Source organism: Ovis aries, chromosome 1 (assembly GCF_016772045.2).
Source record: "Ovis aries strain OAR_USU_Benz2616 breed Rambouillet chromosome 1, ARS-UI_Ramb_v3.0, whole genome shotgun sequence".
Classification (NCBI taxonomy): Eukaryota; Metazoa; Chordata; class Mammalia; order Artiodactyla; family Bovidae; genus Ovis; species Ovis aries.
The window spans coordinates 111,931,809-111,951,560 of NC_056054.1; the positions used below are offsets into that span (position 1 = coordinate 111,931,809).

At 43.1% G+C, this 19,752-nt stretch overlaps 1 protein-coding gene across 2 annotated transcripts; it reads left to right on the forward strand.

The window, feature by feature from the left end:
- The first annotated feature begins 1,748 nt into the window (after window positions 1-1,748).
- SLAMF7 (SLAM family member 7) lies at window positions 1,749-19,583 on the forward strand. 2 transcript variants are annotated; one of them, XM_012184491.3, is made up of 7 exons: window positions 1,749-1,843; window positions 10,061-10,393; window positions 10,511-10,783; window positions 10,997-11,113; window positions 11,994-12,103; window positions 17,682-17,744; window positions 18,568-19,583. In XM_012184491.3, exons 1-7 carry the CDS (start codon window positions 1,795-1,797, stop codon window positions 18,637-18,639), a joined length of 1,017 nt encoding a protein of 338 aa, XP_012039881.2. In that variant the 5' UTR covers window positions 1,749-1,794; the 3' UTR covers window positions 18,640-19,583. The 2 variants fall into 2 exon arrangements, with proteins under 2 accessions (XP_012039881.2, XP_012039887.2); XM_012184497.3 differs by lacking the exons at window positions 17,682-17,744; window positions 18,568-19,583 and adding an exon at window positions 12,264-13,342.
- The last annotated feature ends 169 nt before the right edge of the window (window positions 19,584-19,752 follow it).

Below are 19,752 nucleotides of genomic sequence, written 5' to 3' on the forward strand. Positions count from 1 at the left end.
GTTTGAGTATTCTTTGGCAATGCCTTTCTTTGGGATTGGAATGAAAACTGACATTTTCCAGTCCTGTGGCCACTGCTGAGTTTTCCAAACTTGCTGGCATATTGAGTGCAGCACAGAGGAACAAAAATCAAATTGCCAACATTCACTGGATCATTGAAAAAGCAAGAGAGTTCCAGAAAAACATCTATTTCTCCTTTATTAACTATGCCAAAGCCTTTGACTGTGTGGATCACAATAAACTGTGGAAAATTCTGGAAGAGATGGGAATACCAGACCAGCTGACCTGCCTTTTAAGAAACCTATATGCAGGTCAGGAAGCAACAGTTAGAACTGGACATGGAACAACAGACTGGTTCCAAATAGCAAAAGGAGTACGTCAAGGCTGTATATTGTCACCCTGCTTATTTAACTTATATGCAGAGTACATCATGAGAAACGGTGGGCTGGAAGAAGCACAAGCTGGAATCAAGATTGCTGGGAGAAATATCAAAACCTCAGATATGCAGATGACATCACCCTTATGGCAGAAAGTGAAGAGGAACTAAAAGCCTCTTGATGAACGTGAAAGAGGAGAGCGAAAAGTTGGCTTAAAGCTCAACATTCAGAAGACTAAGATCATGGCATCTGGTCCCATCACTTCATGGGAAATAGATGGGGAAACAGTGGAAACAGTGTCAGACTTTATCTGGGGGGCCTCCAAAATCACTGCAGATGTTGATTGCAGCCATGAAATTAAAAGACGCTTACTCCTTGGGAGGAAAGTTATGACCAACCTAGATAGAATATTCAAAAGGAGAGACATTACTTGCCAACAAAGGTCCGTCTAGTCAAGGCTATGGTTTTTCCTGTGGTCATGTATGGATGTAAGAGTTGGACTGTGGAGAAGGCTGAGCACTGAAGATTTGATGCATTTGAAGTGTGGTGTTGGAGAAGACTCTTGAGAGCCCCTTGGACTGCAAGGAGATCCAACCAGTCCATTCTGAAGGAGATCAGTCCTGGGTGTTCTTTGGAAGGATTGATGCTAAAACTGAAACTCCAATACTTTGGCCACCTGATGCGAAGAGTTACCTCATTGGAAAAGACCCTGATGCTGGGAGGGATTGGGGGCAGGAGGAGAAGAAAATGACAAAGGATGAGATGGCTGGATGGCATCACCGACTCGATGGACATGAGTTTCAGTGAACTCCGGGAGTTGGTGATGGACAGGGAGGCCTGGCATGCTGCAATTCACGGGGTTGCACAGAGTCAAACACGACTGAACGACTGAACTGAACTCAACTGAACACAAATATCTTCTACCACCACATGGCTTTTCTTTTTACTATTATAATGATATCTTTTGATTAAAGAACTACTTGATTTTGCTGTAATATACTGTAAGCCTTCATTTTCTCATCTGTAAAACTAGGGGTTATGGAAGTATTTTACTCACAAGATTGTTATGAGGAATACATAAAAGAATTCAGGTACTCCTGGTACTCTGAAAAGCTCAAGAGATATTAGTATTATCTCCAGTGCAACTCTCTCATTCTCCATATAACCTTCTATTTCCTTCCATGTTCTCTCTTCTAAATCTCTGAGAGGTCCTATGTTACAGCAGAAAGAGCTGACCATATAGCTTTAATCATTAGTGATTTAGTCATTCCTTGTGAACATAGTGAGAAAGAGTCACTAAAGTGACTCATTATCCCATGACCCCACTTTCCAACAGGGGAAGAGATATAAGCACTACAGACAGGAAGTAGTTTGTTTCAGTGATGGTTTTGTTTCAGTCACTAACATTCAGAGAGCAACATGCTTGGCGTCCCAGCATGCTTTATCTTTCTCCTCTGCCAGCTCACAGGTGAGTGCAACAAGATTTTCTTATTTTTCTGACTGTCCACCCCATCCTGGGTGTAGCTCCAGGCTCCTGGCTCCACTCTGGACCTCTGGCTCAACTCAGCAGGCTCTGTCACTCACGTAATATTGCTTTTTGTTTCCTGTGGTATCTGAATCACCCAGGGCTGAAAGAGACTGGAGGGATAGGAGAAGGGATGACTTTGGGGGTTGACTGCTCTTCTGACTGTCCCAGGGAAGGAAGGGTTGAGAGAAGTGGTGTTGGGTATCAGGAAGACCTGTGTTTTAACCTGGAGTCTGCCATGTATTAGATGAAGAATGTCATCTTCTCCAGACCTCAGCTCTCCCTCATTGTGAGAGTAATTTTAAAAACCAAATGAGATGGTGAGATGGTACAAGTGTATATTTCTTTACTTACAAATATGTATTTTAAATATTTTTATTTAAATATATTTATAACATTTATACATATATTTCTATGCTTTATATTTTCATTGTTGTTTATTCGCTAAGTCATGTCCAACTGTTTTGTGATCACATGGGCTGTAGCCTGCCATGCTCCTCTGTCCATGGTATTTCCCAGGCAAGAATACTGGAGTAGGCTGCCATTTCTGTCTCCAGGGCATCTTCCTGACCCAAGGATCTAACCTGCATCTGTTGCACTGGCAGGCAGTTTCTTTGCCACTGAGCCACCAGGGAAGCCCATGTTTCATATTTACGTCAATATAAATATATGTTATTCAGAAAAGTATTTTAAATGATTATGCATTTAACAATCATTTTAATGACAGAGAACATTTGAATTTTCTCTCTTAACCCAAGCAATGCAATCAGTCTCTGCTTAGAAAACCAATCCTTTCCTCCCCACCACCAGACCTCTTGAAGCATCAACAGACTCTTGCCCTCCTTGAGTTCATTAGAAGTTTCCATTTTTAGGAAGCACCTGGTCCTGGTATAGAGCCCCACTTTAAAAACCACTCCTGAACAGAAGTGGTGATCAGAAGTGGAACTTGGGGATGGTGACATGGGGGGAAACATGGCAGGACTTTTCACAACCCAGGTGCTCACTTGAAACCTGACCTGGGGCAGCGGGTTGCAAGTGTGAGCCCTGCTCCAAGAGACTGTGGCAGCCTACATGCTATACCTCCTGTGATTGAAAGGACAATCCAAGATTGTTCTAGAGCTTCCAGGAAGTAGGACCATGGAAGCAGTGCTGCCCTGGACAAGGAGTCCTGAGTTTGATAGTAACTATATTATTGTGAATAGGTTTCTTGGCCTCTGAAACTTTTTGCTTACAAATATGTAACAGAAAATGAAACCTAACTTGCAAATTATTGTGATGTTTTAAATGAGATATCAAATGCAAAACAATATAATAATAAATCACCATTTATTAAGCTCCTATTACACAAGGCATTTCTCATACAATTTCCTCACAAGTTTACAAGATAGATATTATTATCCCCAAAATGTAGGCTCTGAGAGGTCTAATGTCTTAGGCAAGAGGAGGTAGAGCAGAGACTGTTTCCAAAGCTAGTGCTCATTTCATCACAGCAAACTAACTGGCTAACACTGTACTCCGAGGAAAAGTGCTTGATAAACGTGTACTTGAGCTGAATCTTCCCCAGGGATTCCTTCCCTCTCCAGGTACATGAAGCCAAGGTAGGTGCTGGCAATGCCCAAGAAGAATAGGTAACTCCATTGTCAGAATGTGGATGCACCAACCAAGAATCACCCTAGCCAAATTCAGAGGGGCTAAGGAGTAACTCTTGCAGCCTCAGTATTCTTATCTGGAAAATGGGCACAATTTTATGGTGATTCTATTATACAGTAGTGTTGAGGAGAAAGTTAATAAAATGAAATTTAAAAAAGTGGGTGAGATGGTATTGGGGAGGTGTTGAAAAAGACAAGATGAGAAAAACAAGAAGGAAGGTTTGGGAGGTGACAACTCACAGGAAAATCATGTGGCAAAGGGGAGGAGCTATGGTGCCTCCTTGTTATGAAGAGCATCTTTGGGTTGACTCTCCTGGTGCAAAAAATATCTTGGCCATGGCAGAAAGCAAAAGGTCTTCTCTCCCAGCTCCCTCCACTTCCAAAAGTAGGTGGGAATGCTCACTGTAGGAGCTATCTCCCTGTGAGATGGCTGGACATACTCTTTTGTTGTGCATTAGCCAGTGACTGATGTGTATGCATTAGGGTCCAGACCATCTTATAAGAAGCTTAACTTGTGAGAAGCCACCCAAAAGAGGTTTGGGGAAATCTCACTTTTAGCCATTCTTGTAGAAATGAAACCAAAAAATAGGAAGCGTTCTCAAAGCCTGTTTCTTATACCACTACTGCCTGTTTCCCCTGGGCCCCCCACCATAGTTCAGACTGCTTTGTGCTTCTCAAGAACAGCCTTCACATCTGTATTCACCCTTCACCCTCACCCAAATTCTGGTGAATAAAGGTTATGCCTTTTCTCCTATGAGCCTTTAGAATACTGAAACTCAAAGCAGTAGTGGGAGGCAGAAGCGGAAAGAATGAGGGTCTTTAGAGGAGGCCGAGGAACAAACTATCTCCTCTTGTCACATCTGCCACTTTCCAGTTTGGGGTCTTGGGAAAGTGACTCAGCATCTTGGAGCCCCAGTTTCTTTATCTATAAAGTGCAGTTTAACCTCTATCACACAGAGTTGCTTTGAGGATCAAGAAAGTACTCATTATACCAAGTATTCATTGCTGGAGTTATTGCCACAGAGAAACCAGAATGGAACTCAAGTCTCCTGACACCCAGTTAGCTCAGAGTTCTTTTTTACACTGCTCCAAGCTGCCTGAGAGGAGAGGTCATCTCCACTCATCCCTGGATGAGATCCCAGACCCCATCACCACGGGATCTGGAACCTAATGCCTGTAGATCAGTCATCTCCTAACTCACAGCAAAATGGTATGTCTAGTCAACTACCAGGGGAATAGCTCCTTCTGGGAAATTTAAAGTGGAAAATAAAATGACAATCCTGGTGGAATTTCAAGGGGTTAAGTGTGAGAAAGAGTTGAAGACTTTCTCAGGGAAGGGCTTTGAAGTAGGCTTTATGAGTATTAAATATGATTTTGATGGACAGAGAAAAGGATAAAGCACCAACAAAAGCATGAGTTAGGACATAAACGGGGGGTCAGCTGAGGGGGGAGTCTTGGTTGCTTGTCTGGTGGTTAAGTGAGTGGCCATCCAAGGCTTCATATCATCCCACAGCATCAACTTTTGCTTGCCTAGGAGCAAAAATCCTGGGCTTCTCTAGATACAATCAACCTGGGATGTGTGATGCCCCTGAACTAATGCCAGAGGAAGGCTACTACTTGAGTTGAGTGCCTGTCAGTCTTATCCAAACCATTTTGCTGCTACAAAATGAGGAGGGAATGAAATGGATGCAGAGGAGGAAAGTTACAGTATTCACTGCACTGATCCAGGTGGGAATCTCACGGGGCCCAAACCTCCAGGCCTTGTAGATAAACGGAAATAGCCACCCATTCTCTAGGCTCTTCTGATCACACATGTTACATCCCCCATCCCCCACGGTGTGTTCCCTAAGTACCTGTCACTTCTCGTTTCACAACACATGTTGTTACTTATTTAATGACTCTCTTCCAGCTCCATGAGTGCAAGGATCATGATTATTTTGCTCCCCATTTATACCCTCCAGTTCCTAAACATATCTGGCCAAAATATGGAGCTAAACAAACTCTTGTTAAAAGAAGGAATGACTGAATGAGCAGAGCATGACCTACCTAGATGTGGTAAAACCCTACAGAGGGCCACACACTGAAGGTGGGGAAGCCATCCAAGAAAGGGAAGCTTTAGTTTTGTCTTAACACCTGAGAAGAGAAGTGTCTTGTTTCTGGATCAAGAAACAGTCAACTGGGAAGAGGAAGCAAAATTGGTTAGGATTCGCCAGTCCAGCCCCCTAACCTCTGAGCTCACATATGGGAATGGCATGGAACCACCTTCCTCCTTTATGATGCTTCTTCTCATCCTGAAGATACAATAAAGACAGAACAATGTCCTCCATCTAGGTTCCCGCTGGCAATTTGCACTGTCTTGCCCTCCAGTTTCATTCTAACAAGGAACAATTGAATTTGAAGACATTTTTCATATCTTCACAATAATCACATTTCTTAAAATGTACCCTGGGGAGATAGAACTACATATGTAGAGACATAAAAAGAACAATTATTTACTCTTGGCTTAAGTGCTGCATGAGTGCTAAACCACTAAAGTCACACTCTTACAGTTTTATCACCTCCCCAACTTAAACATCCCCCCAACATCTCAAGTGAAAAAAATATATACTGAAATGAGCCCTAATCTGGGAAAATCACCTACTTAGCGGCAAGTCATAGCCAGTCTTTACTTGACTTCAAAATACTCACCCCTTCCATCTTGCGATTGAAGTAAAAGAACGAATGCATTCATCGATAAATCAAAAATTCAAAATAAAAGTAATTTTTGTCTGTAATATTTACTGGGACTATTCTGACACCTCATGAGATGACCAAAGAGAATGCAATGAAAAATCATCTTTCCCTTAGTATTAGAGAAGCAAGGAGGCAATTAAAAAAAAAAGTCTGGTTAACAAGGTGATTTGACAAAGGCTTGAGTGATCCAAAGTATCTATCCACTGACTGATAAATTATAGAGAGGAAAATGTTTGAAAACAAAAACCAACTCCTAAAGATCATTCACCCAGGAAGAGAAACCAGTTCTTGCAGAGATAAATTTAACAAATAAGTTGGTCAAGATCCAAGACCTGTAATCAGAGGACTAGGTCAACATTTGGTAGCAACAGATTCCCTTACTCTGGGGCATTGATAGAACTGCTTGCCCCTGAAGGAAGATCAAGAAAGGACTTGAATGGGAAACTGGGATTCAATGAGGCCCCTGGGCTTCAGAGTGGACACCTAAACCCTTGAGGGAACTGAGGATGGGGAGTAATGGAAAGGCCTGGAGCTGTAACAAATGCCAAGGGACCTTCAAACTGAGCTGTAGTGTAAAGAGTTCAGGCTCCAGGGATGGAATGACATTGGGTTAAACCCTCAAATTATCACCTGCTAGCTTTGTGTTCTTGGACAAGTTACTTGAGGTTTTGTTGTTTTTTTTTTTTTTTGAATCAAATCCAGTTTACAAACTTTTGCTATGAAGGGCCAAATAGTAAATATTTTAAGTTTTGCAGGCAGTATGATTTTTATCACAACTATCCAATTCAACCTTTGTAGTGGAAAAGCAGTCATAGACTGCTGCTATGGAGTTCCAATAAAACTTTATTTTCAAAACAGGGGCAGACCAGATTTGGCCCATGGCCTATAAGGTTGCAGATCCCTGATAAAAGGATCAAAACTAATTTTCAGGATTGCTCTAAGTCACAGGTATAATATTTACCAAAAAAAAAAAAAAAACACCATTTGACATAGAATAAACCCTTAGTAACAGCAATATAGTTACTTGGGAATAATACTTTCTAGGGTAGTTGAGTTGGAGAAGGCAATGGTACCCCACTCCAGTACTCTTGCCTGGAGAATCCTATGGATGGAGGAGCCTGGTAGGCTGCAGTCCATGGGGTCGCTAAGAGTTGGACACGACTGAGCAACTTCACTTTCCACTTTCATGCATTGGAGAAGGAAATGGCAACCCACTCCAGTGTTCTTGCCTGGAGAATCCCAGGGACGGTAGAGCCTGATGGGCTGCCATCTATGGGGTCGCACAGAGTCGGACATGACTGAGCGACTTAGCAGCAGCAACAGCAGAGTAGTTGAGTGTTAATAGGAACTATAATTTTAGATAAAAATCTTCTTTTGGTATCTCAGATGGTAAAGAATTTGCCTGCAATATGGGAGACCTGGGTTTGATCCTTATGTTGGGAAGATCTCCTGGAGAAGGGAATGGCTACCCACTCCAGTATTCTTGCCTGGAGAATCCCATGGACAGAGAAGCCTGGCAGGCTATAGTCCATGGGGTAGCAAACAGTCAGACATGACTGAGCAACTAACACTTTCACTTTCAGGCTTTCGTGATTTTAGATATCGGAATAAGCCAGTTGCAGGAATTTGTGTTTTACTGGGAGAGTTATGAGTCACATGAGTGCTGAGGTGGTAGAAAATACTCTGGCAGGAGATCTAGCTGTGAAACAAAAAAGAACCTGAATGCTTGGTCAATCACACAGGCCCAATTAGGCACCGTGCCTGGGACCCACATTAGTTTTCATTTTGATATTTTTTTAAAACCTGAAGAAAAAATATTGCAATAATAATGACTATGTAGTAATAAATCTAACAGGTGTTACATTCATTTTTATACCAACACAGCACAAAATATAAATTTTAATATTTTATGGAAGAATGACCAACTAGGAAGGAAAAATAACTTTGGGTTTTTACTTTCACAGAGAACATCTTTAAGGAGAAGATTTTGGTTCTGGTTTTAGTTTTTCCACTATTTCTGAACCTTGAATAACTTCCACTATTGAGTTTTCTCATTTGTAAAATATGCTCTGTAAGGTCTTAACCCTATGATTACTGAGGTAGTGTCTGCCTCTTACCATGTATTTCAGTAAGTCGCTTAACTTCATTGTGGCTGTGGTTCCTGGTCTGTAAAATGAGACTGGGGAAAAAAAAAAATTCTTCCTCTAAGCATTGGTTTGGGTTACATGAGATCAGAATGGGGGCTTTCAAACCGCTAGTCCTTATGTAAGTTCCCTCACTGCTATATCCAGAGGCCAACCTTCAGATCTTAATAGGTAGAAGGTGACTTATTCCTCATACTTGTTTACTAGAAATACTCACTTGACCACTTCTGGAAGCTTTTTCAGCAGCCATTCTTAGCTATTTTTCACCTGGAGACAAAAAATCAGTGATGGTTGTTTGCAAGTCATGGTTTTTGAGGTGAATTAATATTGCAGTGAAATAAAAATTGGGGAAACAGTGGGCATTAAAACCCTACTATAATTCCCAATAGTCCAGAGTAAGCATTACAAGGTAGCCTGGGCATATTCCAGAGCTCCCAGTCACTCATTTTTTTCCTTTTCACTCAAGAAACTGGAACTGGATACTGGAACTCAAGTGAATGAGAACCTCATTTGGGCATGATCTTGAATTCCCTCCATTCTATTATAAAATAGAAAAATATTCCATTGTGTATATAGACCACAACTTCTTTATCGATTCATCTGTTGATGGACATCTAGGTTGCTTCCATGTTCTAGCTATTGTAAATAGTGCTTCAGTGAACAATGGGATACAAGTGTCTTTTTCAATTTTGATTTCCTCAAGGTATAGGCGTAGGCGTGGGAATCCTGGGTCATATGGTGGTTTTATTCCTAGTTTTTTAAAGAATCTCCATAGAGTCTTCCATAGGGGCTGTATCAATTTACATTCCCAGCAGTGCAAGAGCATTCCCTTTTCTCCACACCTTCTCCAGCATTTGTTGTTTGTAGACTATTTGATGATGGCCATTCTGACTGGTGTGAGGTGATATTACCATATGTAAAATAGATAGCTAATGGGAATTTGCTGTATGGCTCAGGAAACTCAAACAGGGGCTCTGTTATCAACCTAGAGGGGTGGGATGGGGAGTGAGATGAGAGGGAGCTCCAAAAGGGAGGGGATATATGTATACCTATGGCTAATTCATGTTGAGGTCTGACAGAAAATAGCAAAATTCTGTAAAGCAGTTATCCTTCAATAAAAAAATTATTAATTTTAAAAAATAGAAAAATAAATCATCCTCAAAATTCTATGTTACCATTGTCTTTAAGAACTTATAGCTTTTTTCTCAATGCTCTGGCTTGTACTTGAGAACCTCTGCCCCAGGTCACATAGGCTGCTACCTTCCTCATCTGCATCAAAATTGGCTCTCCCAGGAGTATCTTGGAAGTCCTAAGTGGAGCTTAAACAGTAACCTCCCTACTTGTCCCTCTACAGGAACTTGTCAAGGCTGGAGCTGGGTTTCATGGTGTGCCTCAGAGCTTGGTCTCTTCAACCAGAGGTCTCTGGAAATGGGGTGGATTTACCTGCCATCACCCCTTTCAGGCAGCGAGTTCTGACCTCAATGTCTTTGTGTGAGGAGGTCCCAAAAGGTTTCCTGGGGCTGGTTAGGTTAGACTGAAAGGCTTTCTTGGGACCTTTCCAAGACCCAAAGGGAGTGAGTAATTGGTGGCAAAGGCAGGGACTCAGGTTTACTTTATGGTTCTCTGTTTTGCAGGGCCAGCAGCCTCTGGAATCCCAAAGAAGCTGGTTGGTGCCATTGGTGGGTCTGTGATTTTCCCTCTGAATCTCTCAGTAAATCTAGTTGACAGCATTATCTGGGTCTTCAATTCAACCACTCTCGTCACCATACAGCCAAAAACGGCAGACAAAAACGCCCTTATCATAGTGACCCAAAAGCGTAACACGGAAAGAGTGAATTTTACACATGAAGGCTACTCCCTGAAGCTCAGCAGACTGACGAAGAATGACTCAGGTGTCTACCGTGTGGAGATACACAACTCAACCCTCCAGGATCCCCTCACCCAAGAGTATGAGCTGCATGTCTATGGTGAGCAGAATCAGGTCCAAAGGTGGATGACTGCCTTCATAAAGTGGTGAACTCCCTGATATTGAAGCTGTTCAAACAAAGACTGGATGTCTATTCGGTTGTCTATTTCTCTTACAGAGTACCTGTCAAAGCCCAAAGTCATCATAGGTCTGCAGGAGAATAAGAATGGCACCTGTGTAACCAATCTCACATGTTCCATGGAACATGGAGAAGAGGATGTAACTTACAGCTGGAAGTCTCTGGACCAGGCAACCAATGAATCCCACAGGGGCTCCATCCTTCCCATATCCTGGAGGTGGGAGAAAAGTGACATGACCTTCATCTGCATGGCCAGTAACCCCATCAGCAGCAACTCCTCAAACCCTATCTTTGCCCAGAATCTCTGTGAAGGTGACTGTCTCTCCTGTTTCTCCAGGAGCCCCTGTTCTTAAGACCTATATCTTCTACTCCTGGTTCCCATGTGAACAAACCTTTTGTGAAAACTAGAAGCCCTGGGGAAATCATCAGACTGGGAGGGAGGTTGCAATTGCTCCAAAAGCTGTGCCATTTTCCCTAGCTGACTCTTCTCCTTGCCCTGTGCCCCCACCCATTCTCTTTCTAAAGGTGCTGCTGGGGGCCAGACTCCCTATGTGATCCTCTACGTCCTGTTGTCATTCTTCCTGCTCTGTTCCCTCACGCTGGTGTTAATTATTTTCATCATACGAAGAGAAAGGAAAAAAGGTAGAGTATGTACTGTTTACCTCAATCTTTTCCCTCATTCATTTAACAAGCATATGTTGGACTGTGTGCCAAGCTTCGTGCCTGGCACTAAGGATGCAGAAATGAAGAAGCCACATCTGTCCTAAAGGACAGCACCATCCATTGGCACTTGGTTCTGGAGTGGAGAGAATACTTTAATTTCTATCCTGAGACCAAGGTCTTCTCAGTCCCTTCTCCAGTGCCTGCCTTCTCCTTCCCCCCAGAGGGACTTGCTAGTGTAGCCCTTCTGCTGACACAGGCCCCACACAGCTGACTCTGCTACCCTGACTGGGAGGCCATGGCCTCCAACACTGAGGGCCACAGACCAGCACACTCCAGTCAGCCCATCCCTGTCAGAGCCCCCACCCATCCCAATTCCCTCCACTGGATCAACTCCAGAGATTTCTCTTTCCTCCCCACCTCAGTTTAGATACATTCCTCTTGGAGAAGGCATTGTCTGTCTTTCTGCATGCTATACCCCATGTCCCTAAACCCTGCTGATTTGTCTTTTTGGGTTCCCACTGATACCGTCCACTCAGGGTATCAGGGAGGGACCTAAGCATTGGTTAGGAATGAACTGCAGACACTGAGATCTTCTTTCCCTCCTGGAAACACTGAGGAAGAATTTATGATCTCCTCTGCTTCCTATTTAGAGTTTGGGAAGCAAAGTGATGAGGGTTACTAGTTCATCTTGGAGTTTTCCTGGGTTTGGCATTGAAAGTCTCATGTTCTGGAAAACCCTTCAGTTATAGGAAAATCAGGATGCTTGATAATCACCCTAAGTGGGTTATTCAAATAGGATGGTGGACCAATAGGGGTGGCTAGTGGAAAGAGGATCAGCTCTGATTCTCTCTCAACTTAGTTTCAGAGATCATTGAAGAGAAGAAGGAACTGGACACTCATCAGGAAACTCTTCACTTCCCTCCCATTTCTGAAGAGATGCCCGAGTATGATACAATCTCTAATTTTAATGTGAGTTATTTCCCATTTTTTCTGGGGCCTGATTCTCCTCTGAGTCCCTCCTTTGTTTAGTTGAGCTTTTTCCAAGGGCAGCATGAAAAATAAGAATGTGTAACCCTTGAAACCCAATGCACTTTATCTCTTCTATGTTTATGGATTCTTTCCTGTGCAGGAATTGATGGCCTTTGGTTTGACTCAGCCAGGAATGCTAACACTGTGATCCATGGAATCACCCCTCTCCGCCCCACCCCCACCCCCCACCCTGGCCCCGGCACAATGGCCACTGAACAGGCCTGATTCCTTTTGTATAGGACGGAGGATATAGAAATGTGATTTTAACATGATATTTTAGTTATGGTGTCAGAAGATGGGCTTCAGAGATGCTTTTTCCTCTGAGGCAATTCAAGGAACCAGCAGGGCTCAGATGTTCCACACCCAAGACTTCCCACGTGTGGGTCATCAAGCTTCAGTGACCACAAGGTTAACTCAAAGAAAACTCTTTGAAAAGAAAATCTCAAGATAAAGTTGAAATTAATCCAAAAAATGAGACAAGTTGGGGACTTAACTGGTGGTGCAGTGGTTAAGACTCCACACTCCGAAAGCAGAAAGCCCAGGTTCAATCCCTGGTCAGGGAGTTGGACCCCACATGCTGCAACTAAGAGAGCTTGCACCCGGCAATGAAGATCCTGCGTGCCACAACTAAGATCCAGCAGAGCTAAATTGATTAATTGATTATAGGAGAGAGAGAGAGAGAGAGAGAGAGAGAGAGAGAGAGAGAGAGAGAGAGATGCAGTTTTGAGACAAGAACTAGATAGACAGCTTCAAAAGGTCCCCTAGGAGCAATCATTGTAGCCAAAGCTGGGCTTGCTTCTTAGGGGTCATAGTGCTGTTTCCACATTGGCCCACTTAATGAAAGAGTTAAAGCACTTTACAGCCTCAAAAATCTTCGTGTCACTCCATCCGTCAATGCCTCTGGATCAGGATGCATCTTCTTACACTTATCTACAACTTTTCCAAGAGGAGTCATTACGTTTCCTTTTCCAAGTTGTTGATGTCCTGAGAGCTCCTTCCTTCCTCACAGGAGAGACCTCCATGTGCTCCATTCAGCCTGACTTTTGTCAAAACTGATCACTTTCCCAACATGCTCCTCTTCTCCTGCTCAAGACACATTCCCTGGAGACCACAGCACTGTCCTCGATGTTCAAGAATAAACTTTACTGACCCAGGATATCTTTCTCTGCCCTGGAAGGAGCTTTTGTTATTGTTGTCATCATTGTTTTATCCCTTTCTGATTTGAGTTTGTTTGCAATATTAGCAGAATTATTTCAAATTATTCTTTAATCACTTGGGAGATTCATAGCTCATGGGACTTCTTTATCTTACATATTTATTAAGTGATTTAAACAGAACACAGTTTAAAAATAATGCAGTTGCTTCTTGAAAAAAAGTCATTAATAATTACAATGGCAGTCATGGGCAAGAATACTTCTCACTCCCTGTTCCTGTTCCAGAACCCTCTCTTCCCTCTCACCATCTCTTCCCACCTCTGCTTTCCCTTCTCCAGATTCTGGATGTCTCTTTAGCCTTGTCTATGTCTATGTGACCCAGCATGTTCAGTTCAGTTCAATTCAGTTCAGCTGCTCAGTCGTGTACATCTCTTTGTAACCCCATGGACTACAGCACTCCAGCCCTACCTGTCCATCACCAACTCCCTGAGTTTACTCAAACTCATGTCCATTGTGTCAGTGATGCCATCCAACCATCTCATCCTCTGTCATCCCCTTCTCCTCCTGCCTTGCCGGGGACCAGCCCCGGTGGATCCAGGGTAATTCAAACTGGGGATGGAGTCGGCGCCCTAGGAATTAATTGCTTAATTAAAGATATGGATGGAAATTAGAAAGAAATAGTGTAGTAGGAAAATAAGTGGAGAAAAAGAGGCTGAATAACTTGGTTTATGTGGAAAACCAATAAAACCTCGAGACAAGAGGTTTGCACTATCTACGTAGGCCACAAGTGCCTGCTTGAATAGCGGAGGGTGCCCCTCCTTGGGCTCCCTCTCACGTGGGTTTTAGAAGCCAGGGCAGGTAAGTATACATGGCGAGCCTCCATGCTCCCGATGGGAATTCAGCCAGAAAAGAAGAGAACGAGAAAAGACCACACGGGGGAAACCAATCTTTCCAGGAACTGGTCCTGTTTCTTTATTTTCCAGGTCCACTTTTATACTTTTAGTTATACATAGAGATAAATGTAAGAAACAGAGTCACTCAGGGTCAGCTGCTCCAACCCTTATCAGCATATCTTTGTTCTTACAAAGGTCTTACATTTGTTCACAATATCTTCTGGCCTGGAGGCCGATCAACATTTTATGGTCCCACCTTACTTTCTATTGATAAAGGTTCAGTTCAGTTCAGTTCAGTTGCTCAGTCATGTCCGACTCTTTGTGACCCCATGAATTGCAGCACACCAGGCCTCCCTGTCCATCACCAACTCCCGGAGTCCACTCGGACTCACGTCCATCGAGTCAGTGATGCCATCCAGCCATCTCATCCTCGGTCGTCCCCTTCTCCTCCTGCCCCCAATCTCTCCCAGCATCAAAGTCTTCTCCAATGAGTCAACTCTTGTCATGAGGTGGCCAAACTACTGGAGTTTCAGCTTTAGCATCAGTCCTTCCAAACAAATCCCAGGGCTGATCTCCTTCAGAATGGACTGGTTGGATCTCCTTGCAGTCCAAGGGACTCTCAAGAGTCTTCTCCAACACCACACTTCAAAAGCACCAATTCTTCGGTGCTCAGCCTTCTTCACAGTCCAACTCTCACATCCATACATGACTACAGGAAAAACCATAGGCTTGACTAGATGGACCTTAGTCAGCAAAGTAATGTCTCTGCTTTTGAATATGCTATCTAGGTTGGTCATAACTTTTCTTCCAAGTAGTAAGTGTCTTTTAATTTCATGGCTGCAGTCAACATCTGCAGTGATTTTGGAGCCCCCAAAATAAAGTCTGACACTGTTTCCACTGTTTCCCGTCTATTTCCCATGAAGTGATGGGACTAGATGCCATGATCTTAGTCTTCTGAATGTTGAGCTTTAAGCCAAATTTTTCACTCTCCTCTTTCACTTTCGAGAGTCTTTTGAGTTCCTCTTCACTTTCTGTCACGAGGGTGGTGTCATCTGTTGCATATCTGAGGTTATTGATATTTCTCCTGGCAATCTTGATTCCAGCTTGTGTTTCTTCCAGTCCAGCGTTTCTCATGATGTACTCTGCATAGAAGTTAAATAAGCAGGGTGACAATATACAGCCTTGACGCACTCCTTTTCCTATTTGGAACCAGTCTGTTGTTCCATGTCCAGTTCTAACTGTTGCTTCCTGACCTGCATACAGATTTCTCAAGAGGCAGATCAGGTGGTCTGGTATTCCCATCTCTTTCAGAATTTTCCACAGTTTATTGTGACCCACATAGTCAAAGGCTTTGGCATAGTCAATAAAGCAGACATAGATGTTTTTCTGGAACTCTCTTGCTTTTTCCATGATCCAGTGGATACTGGCAATTTGATCTCTGGTTCCTCTGCCTTTTCTAAAACCAGCTTGAACATCAGGAAGTTCACGGTTCACATATTGTTGAAGCCTGGCTTGGAGAATTTTGAGCATTACTTTACTAGCATGTGAGATGAGTGGAATTGTGGGGTAGTTTGAGCATTCTTTGGCATTGCCTTTCTTTGGGAATGGAATGAAAACTGACCTTTTCCAGTCCTGTGGCCAGTGCTGAGTTTTCCAACTTTGCTGGCATATTGAGAGCAACACTTTCACAGCATCATCTTTCAGGATTTGAAATAGCTCCACTGGAATTCCATCACCCCCACTAGCTTTGTTTATAGTGATGCTTCCTAAGGCCCACTTGACTTCACATTCCAGGATGTCTGGCTCCAGGTTAGTGATCACACCATCGTGATTATCTGTGTCATGAAGATCTTTTTTGTACAGTTCTTCTGCGTATTCTTGCCATCTCTTCTTAATATCTTCTGCTTCTCTTAGGTCCATGCCATTTTTGCCCTTTATTGAGCCCATCTTTGCATGAAATGTTCCCTTGGTATCTCTAATTTTTTTGAAGAGATCTCTAGTCTTTCCCATTCTGTTCTTTTCCTCTATTTCTTTGCATTGATCACTGAGGAAGGCTTTCTTATCTCTTCTTGCTATTCTTTGAAACTCTGCATTCAGATGCTTATATCTTTCCTTTTCTCCTTTGCTTTTTGCCTCTCTTCTTTTCACAGCTATTTGTAAGGCCTCCCCAGGCAGCCATTTTGCTTTTTTGCATTTCTTTTCCATGGAGATGGTCTTGATCCCTGTCTCCTTTACAATGTCACGAACCCCATTCCATGTTCATCAGGCACTCTATCTATAAGATCTAGGCCCTGAAATCTATTTCTCACTTCCACTGTATAAATATAAGGGATTTGATTTATGTCATACCTGAATGGTCTAGCGGTTTTCCTACTTTCTTCAATTTAAGAAAACCTGTTTCCCCTTAAGATCTACTTAGTCTTAAGATAGTGATAAAGTTACATTTTTACATAGCAAGGACATGATTTGTAACAAAGAAAGAGGAGTACAGTGATAAAACAAAATTCATTAACTTAAAAAGTCTAGTATTGCTAACATCAAAACTACTATATTTCCTTTTCTACATTCCAATTACATTGATTAACATACTCCCAGGTGCCTAAGGATATGGAGGCCTGGTGGCAATCAATGACTCAACAATGAGAAAAGCTCTATGCTAATTAAGACTTTTAAAATACTCCAAACTCTCTGTGCTGTTTATGGTTGAGAGGTAGTAAACAATCATGTGTGTAGTGGCAGGAGTGTGGATAATCCTGTCACACAAGCTAGTCCGCCAGCAGAGAGATTTGACCTGAGACACCCTTGTCACGCCCAAGAGATTTATTATCTGGAGTCCTAAGTTAACTCCATTAGAGACAGAGGTGGTGGGGGACAGCCCCCTGTAAAGTCAGAGGTGTAGATGAGAGCATAAAACTGTAATGTATGCAGACTCTGGTTTTGGGGGTAGATGCTCAGGAACAGGGGGTCTCCTGAGGCTCGATCCCACCTTTGCGTATGCCGAGCCTCCTTCCTCATGACCTTTGCCATGGGCAGAGTTCCTCACGCTGGCTCCCAGCACTGCCTCCAATCTTTCCCAGTGTTAGGGTTTTTTCCAATAAGTCAGCTCTTCATATCAGGTGGCCAAAATATTGGAGTTTCAGCTTCAGCATCAGTCCTTCCAATGAATATTCAGGACTGATTTCCTTTAGGATGGACTGGTTGGATCTCCTTGCAGTCCAAGGGACTCTCAAGAGTCTTCTCCAACACCACAGTTCAAAAGCATCAATTCTTCAGCCCTCAGCCTTCTTCACAGTCCAACTCTCACATCCATACATGACTACTGGTAAAACCATAGCTTTGACTAGACAGATCTCTGTTGGCAAAGTAATGTTTCTGCTTTTTAATATGCTGTCTAGGTTGGTCATAACTTTTCTTCCAAGGACCCAGGGTGTAGGTGATGATTTCTTTTGTTTGTTCTTTGTTTTCTAACAGAGCGTTATTCCAGAGGAAAACCCAGCAAATACCATCTATTCCACTTTGCACATACCCCCAAAGGTAAGAACCCTTAGGGCTGAGTTTCATCTTAGGTGTCTCATCCTCTTTTCTTATTCAAGATTACCTAAAATTTCTTGGGCCCCAGGGATCTCATTTTCCCTGGTACTAAAAGGCACCCAGTGTATCCCATTCCCGTTGCTTAAGTTTACAAGTATGTGGGGAAAAGGAGAGAATTGTGTTTTAGGAGTTGAAGTGGGGATAAAGTGGAACAAATAGAGTAGGAGAGAGTTTCCAGGTAGGAGTGATAGGGAAAATCAGCAGGATCCTGCCTGAGGGCATGGGAAAAGGTCCACAGCTTAGCCTGTGCCGGGAGAAAGGGATGGCTGGGGAGACAACTCCAGCTTATTTTGAGTCACTTGTAAACTAGAGGCAGGAGAACATTCTTCTTCTTTTCCAAGATCTAGCTATGTTACATCTAGTTTACACCTCCCCCCACAGTCAAATTACTACCAACACAGTAAGTTTGTAAATCTTATTCCTACAGAGATCACGCTTGGTGGAAGCAGGGATACCTTCCTTTCTTGTCTTCAAACCAGATCAGAAAATTGAGGATGGGGCAAGCACTGTGCTTAGTAATAGGAAAGGTTGGTTTGGATAGAATGTTAGAAGGAAAGTTCAGTCCATTAAGCATTCAAGATAAACGTGGGTTACGCTTGAGGGATGGTTTTTCTAAGGTCAAAATGATTAAACAGACGAGCAAGCACAGTGGGGAGGTTGGGTTGAGTACCCTTGGCAGTGAAGTGTCTGGGATGCTGGGGTCTCTTGGGAGGATCCAGAGCCCTGCTCCCTTACAGCGTTCTGCATCTTTATGTCTGCCCAACAGGTAACAGAACCCCACTCCCTGCCCATGTCATCAGATACACCAAGATCATGTACCTATAACAATGTCATCTGAACAGACATGTGCTCCAAAGAAAATGACCAGAAGAATTCACTGACTGGACCAAAAACATCAAGAAAGAATGAAGAACTCTGACTTCCAGAATAAACTATACCTTATGCTCCTTCAGAGTTAAGAGTTCCTAATCTGGGAATTCCCATGTGGTCCAGTGGTTAGGACTCTGTGCTCTCACTGCTGAGGGCCCAGGTTCAATCCTTGGTTATGGTACTAAGATCCCACAAGCCATGGAGTGAGGGAAAAAAAAAAAAGTCTCACATCCCTATCCACTGCTGACAAATCTCCCCAAACCCTAAATCTGACCCTGGAAATTTGACTAGGAATTTATTGGCCAACTCAAAGCAAGGGGCTTAGAAGCATCTCTGTTAAAATGTTAACACAGATTCAAACAGCTCCCTTTCCAGGGCTTGGAGATGAGGAATACACCAAGTGCTTGGTTGCCAAGAGGGCAAGAACTTCAGGGTGGCCAGCCGACCTCAGCAACAGAAGCAGAAGACAGCAGTTGAAGGGATTGATTTACTGACTCATCAGTGACATGCTGACCTCACAAGTGCTGTGCTGAGCACACAATGATTTTGGTCAGACATGCTCTCTGCTATCCTGAAACTGACCCTTCAGGAACTACTTCCCTGGGCAGTGGCAGCAGGCCTGACCACAGATTTCTGAAACCCAGAGGGTCAAGAGTGGATACACAAGACTTGGGAGTCAAAGTGCACAAGGAGAGAAGCCAGGTGGAAGACAGTTTGGCTGACTGGAAACTCAGACAAGGAACATGCAGAGAGGGAAGGTTGCTTTTGGGTCTTTCTGGATACACAACTTGAATGGAAATGTTGGGAACAGATCTGAGATCCCAGGTCTGGGGGTGTGAAGTGTCTCCTTTATTTAAGGGAAAACAACTTCTGCATTGGGAAAGTGTAAAAATAAATGTAACTTACAAAAGAGGAAGGTCTATTCATTTTCAGAGCTTTTGCTATTTCTGTAAAAACAATCAGCACAAAATAATCCTTATGCCAAAGAGTTCTGCTCCCCTTCATAGATGGGTCCTTTCTGAGACACCACACCCAGTGGAGTGATATTCACATGGTAAATATTGTAAGTGATTGTATTTAT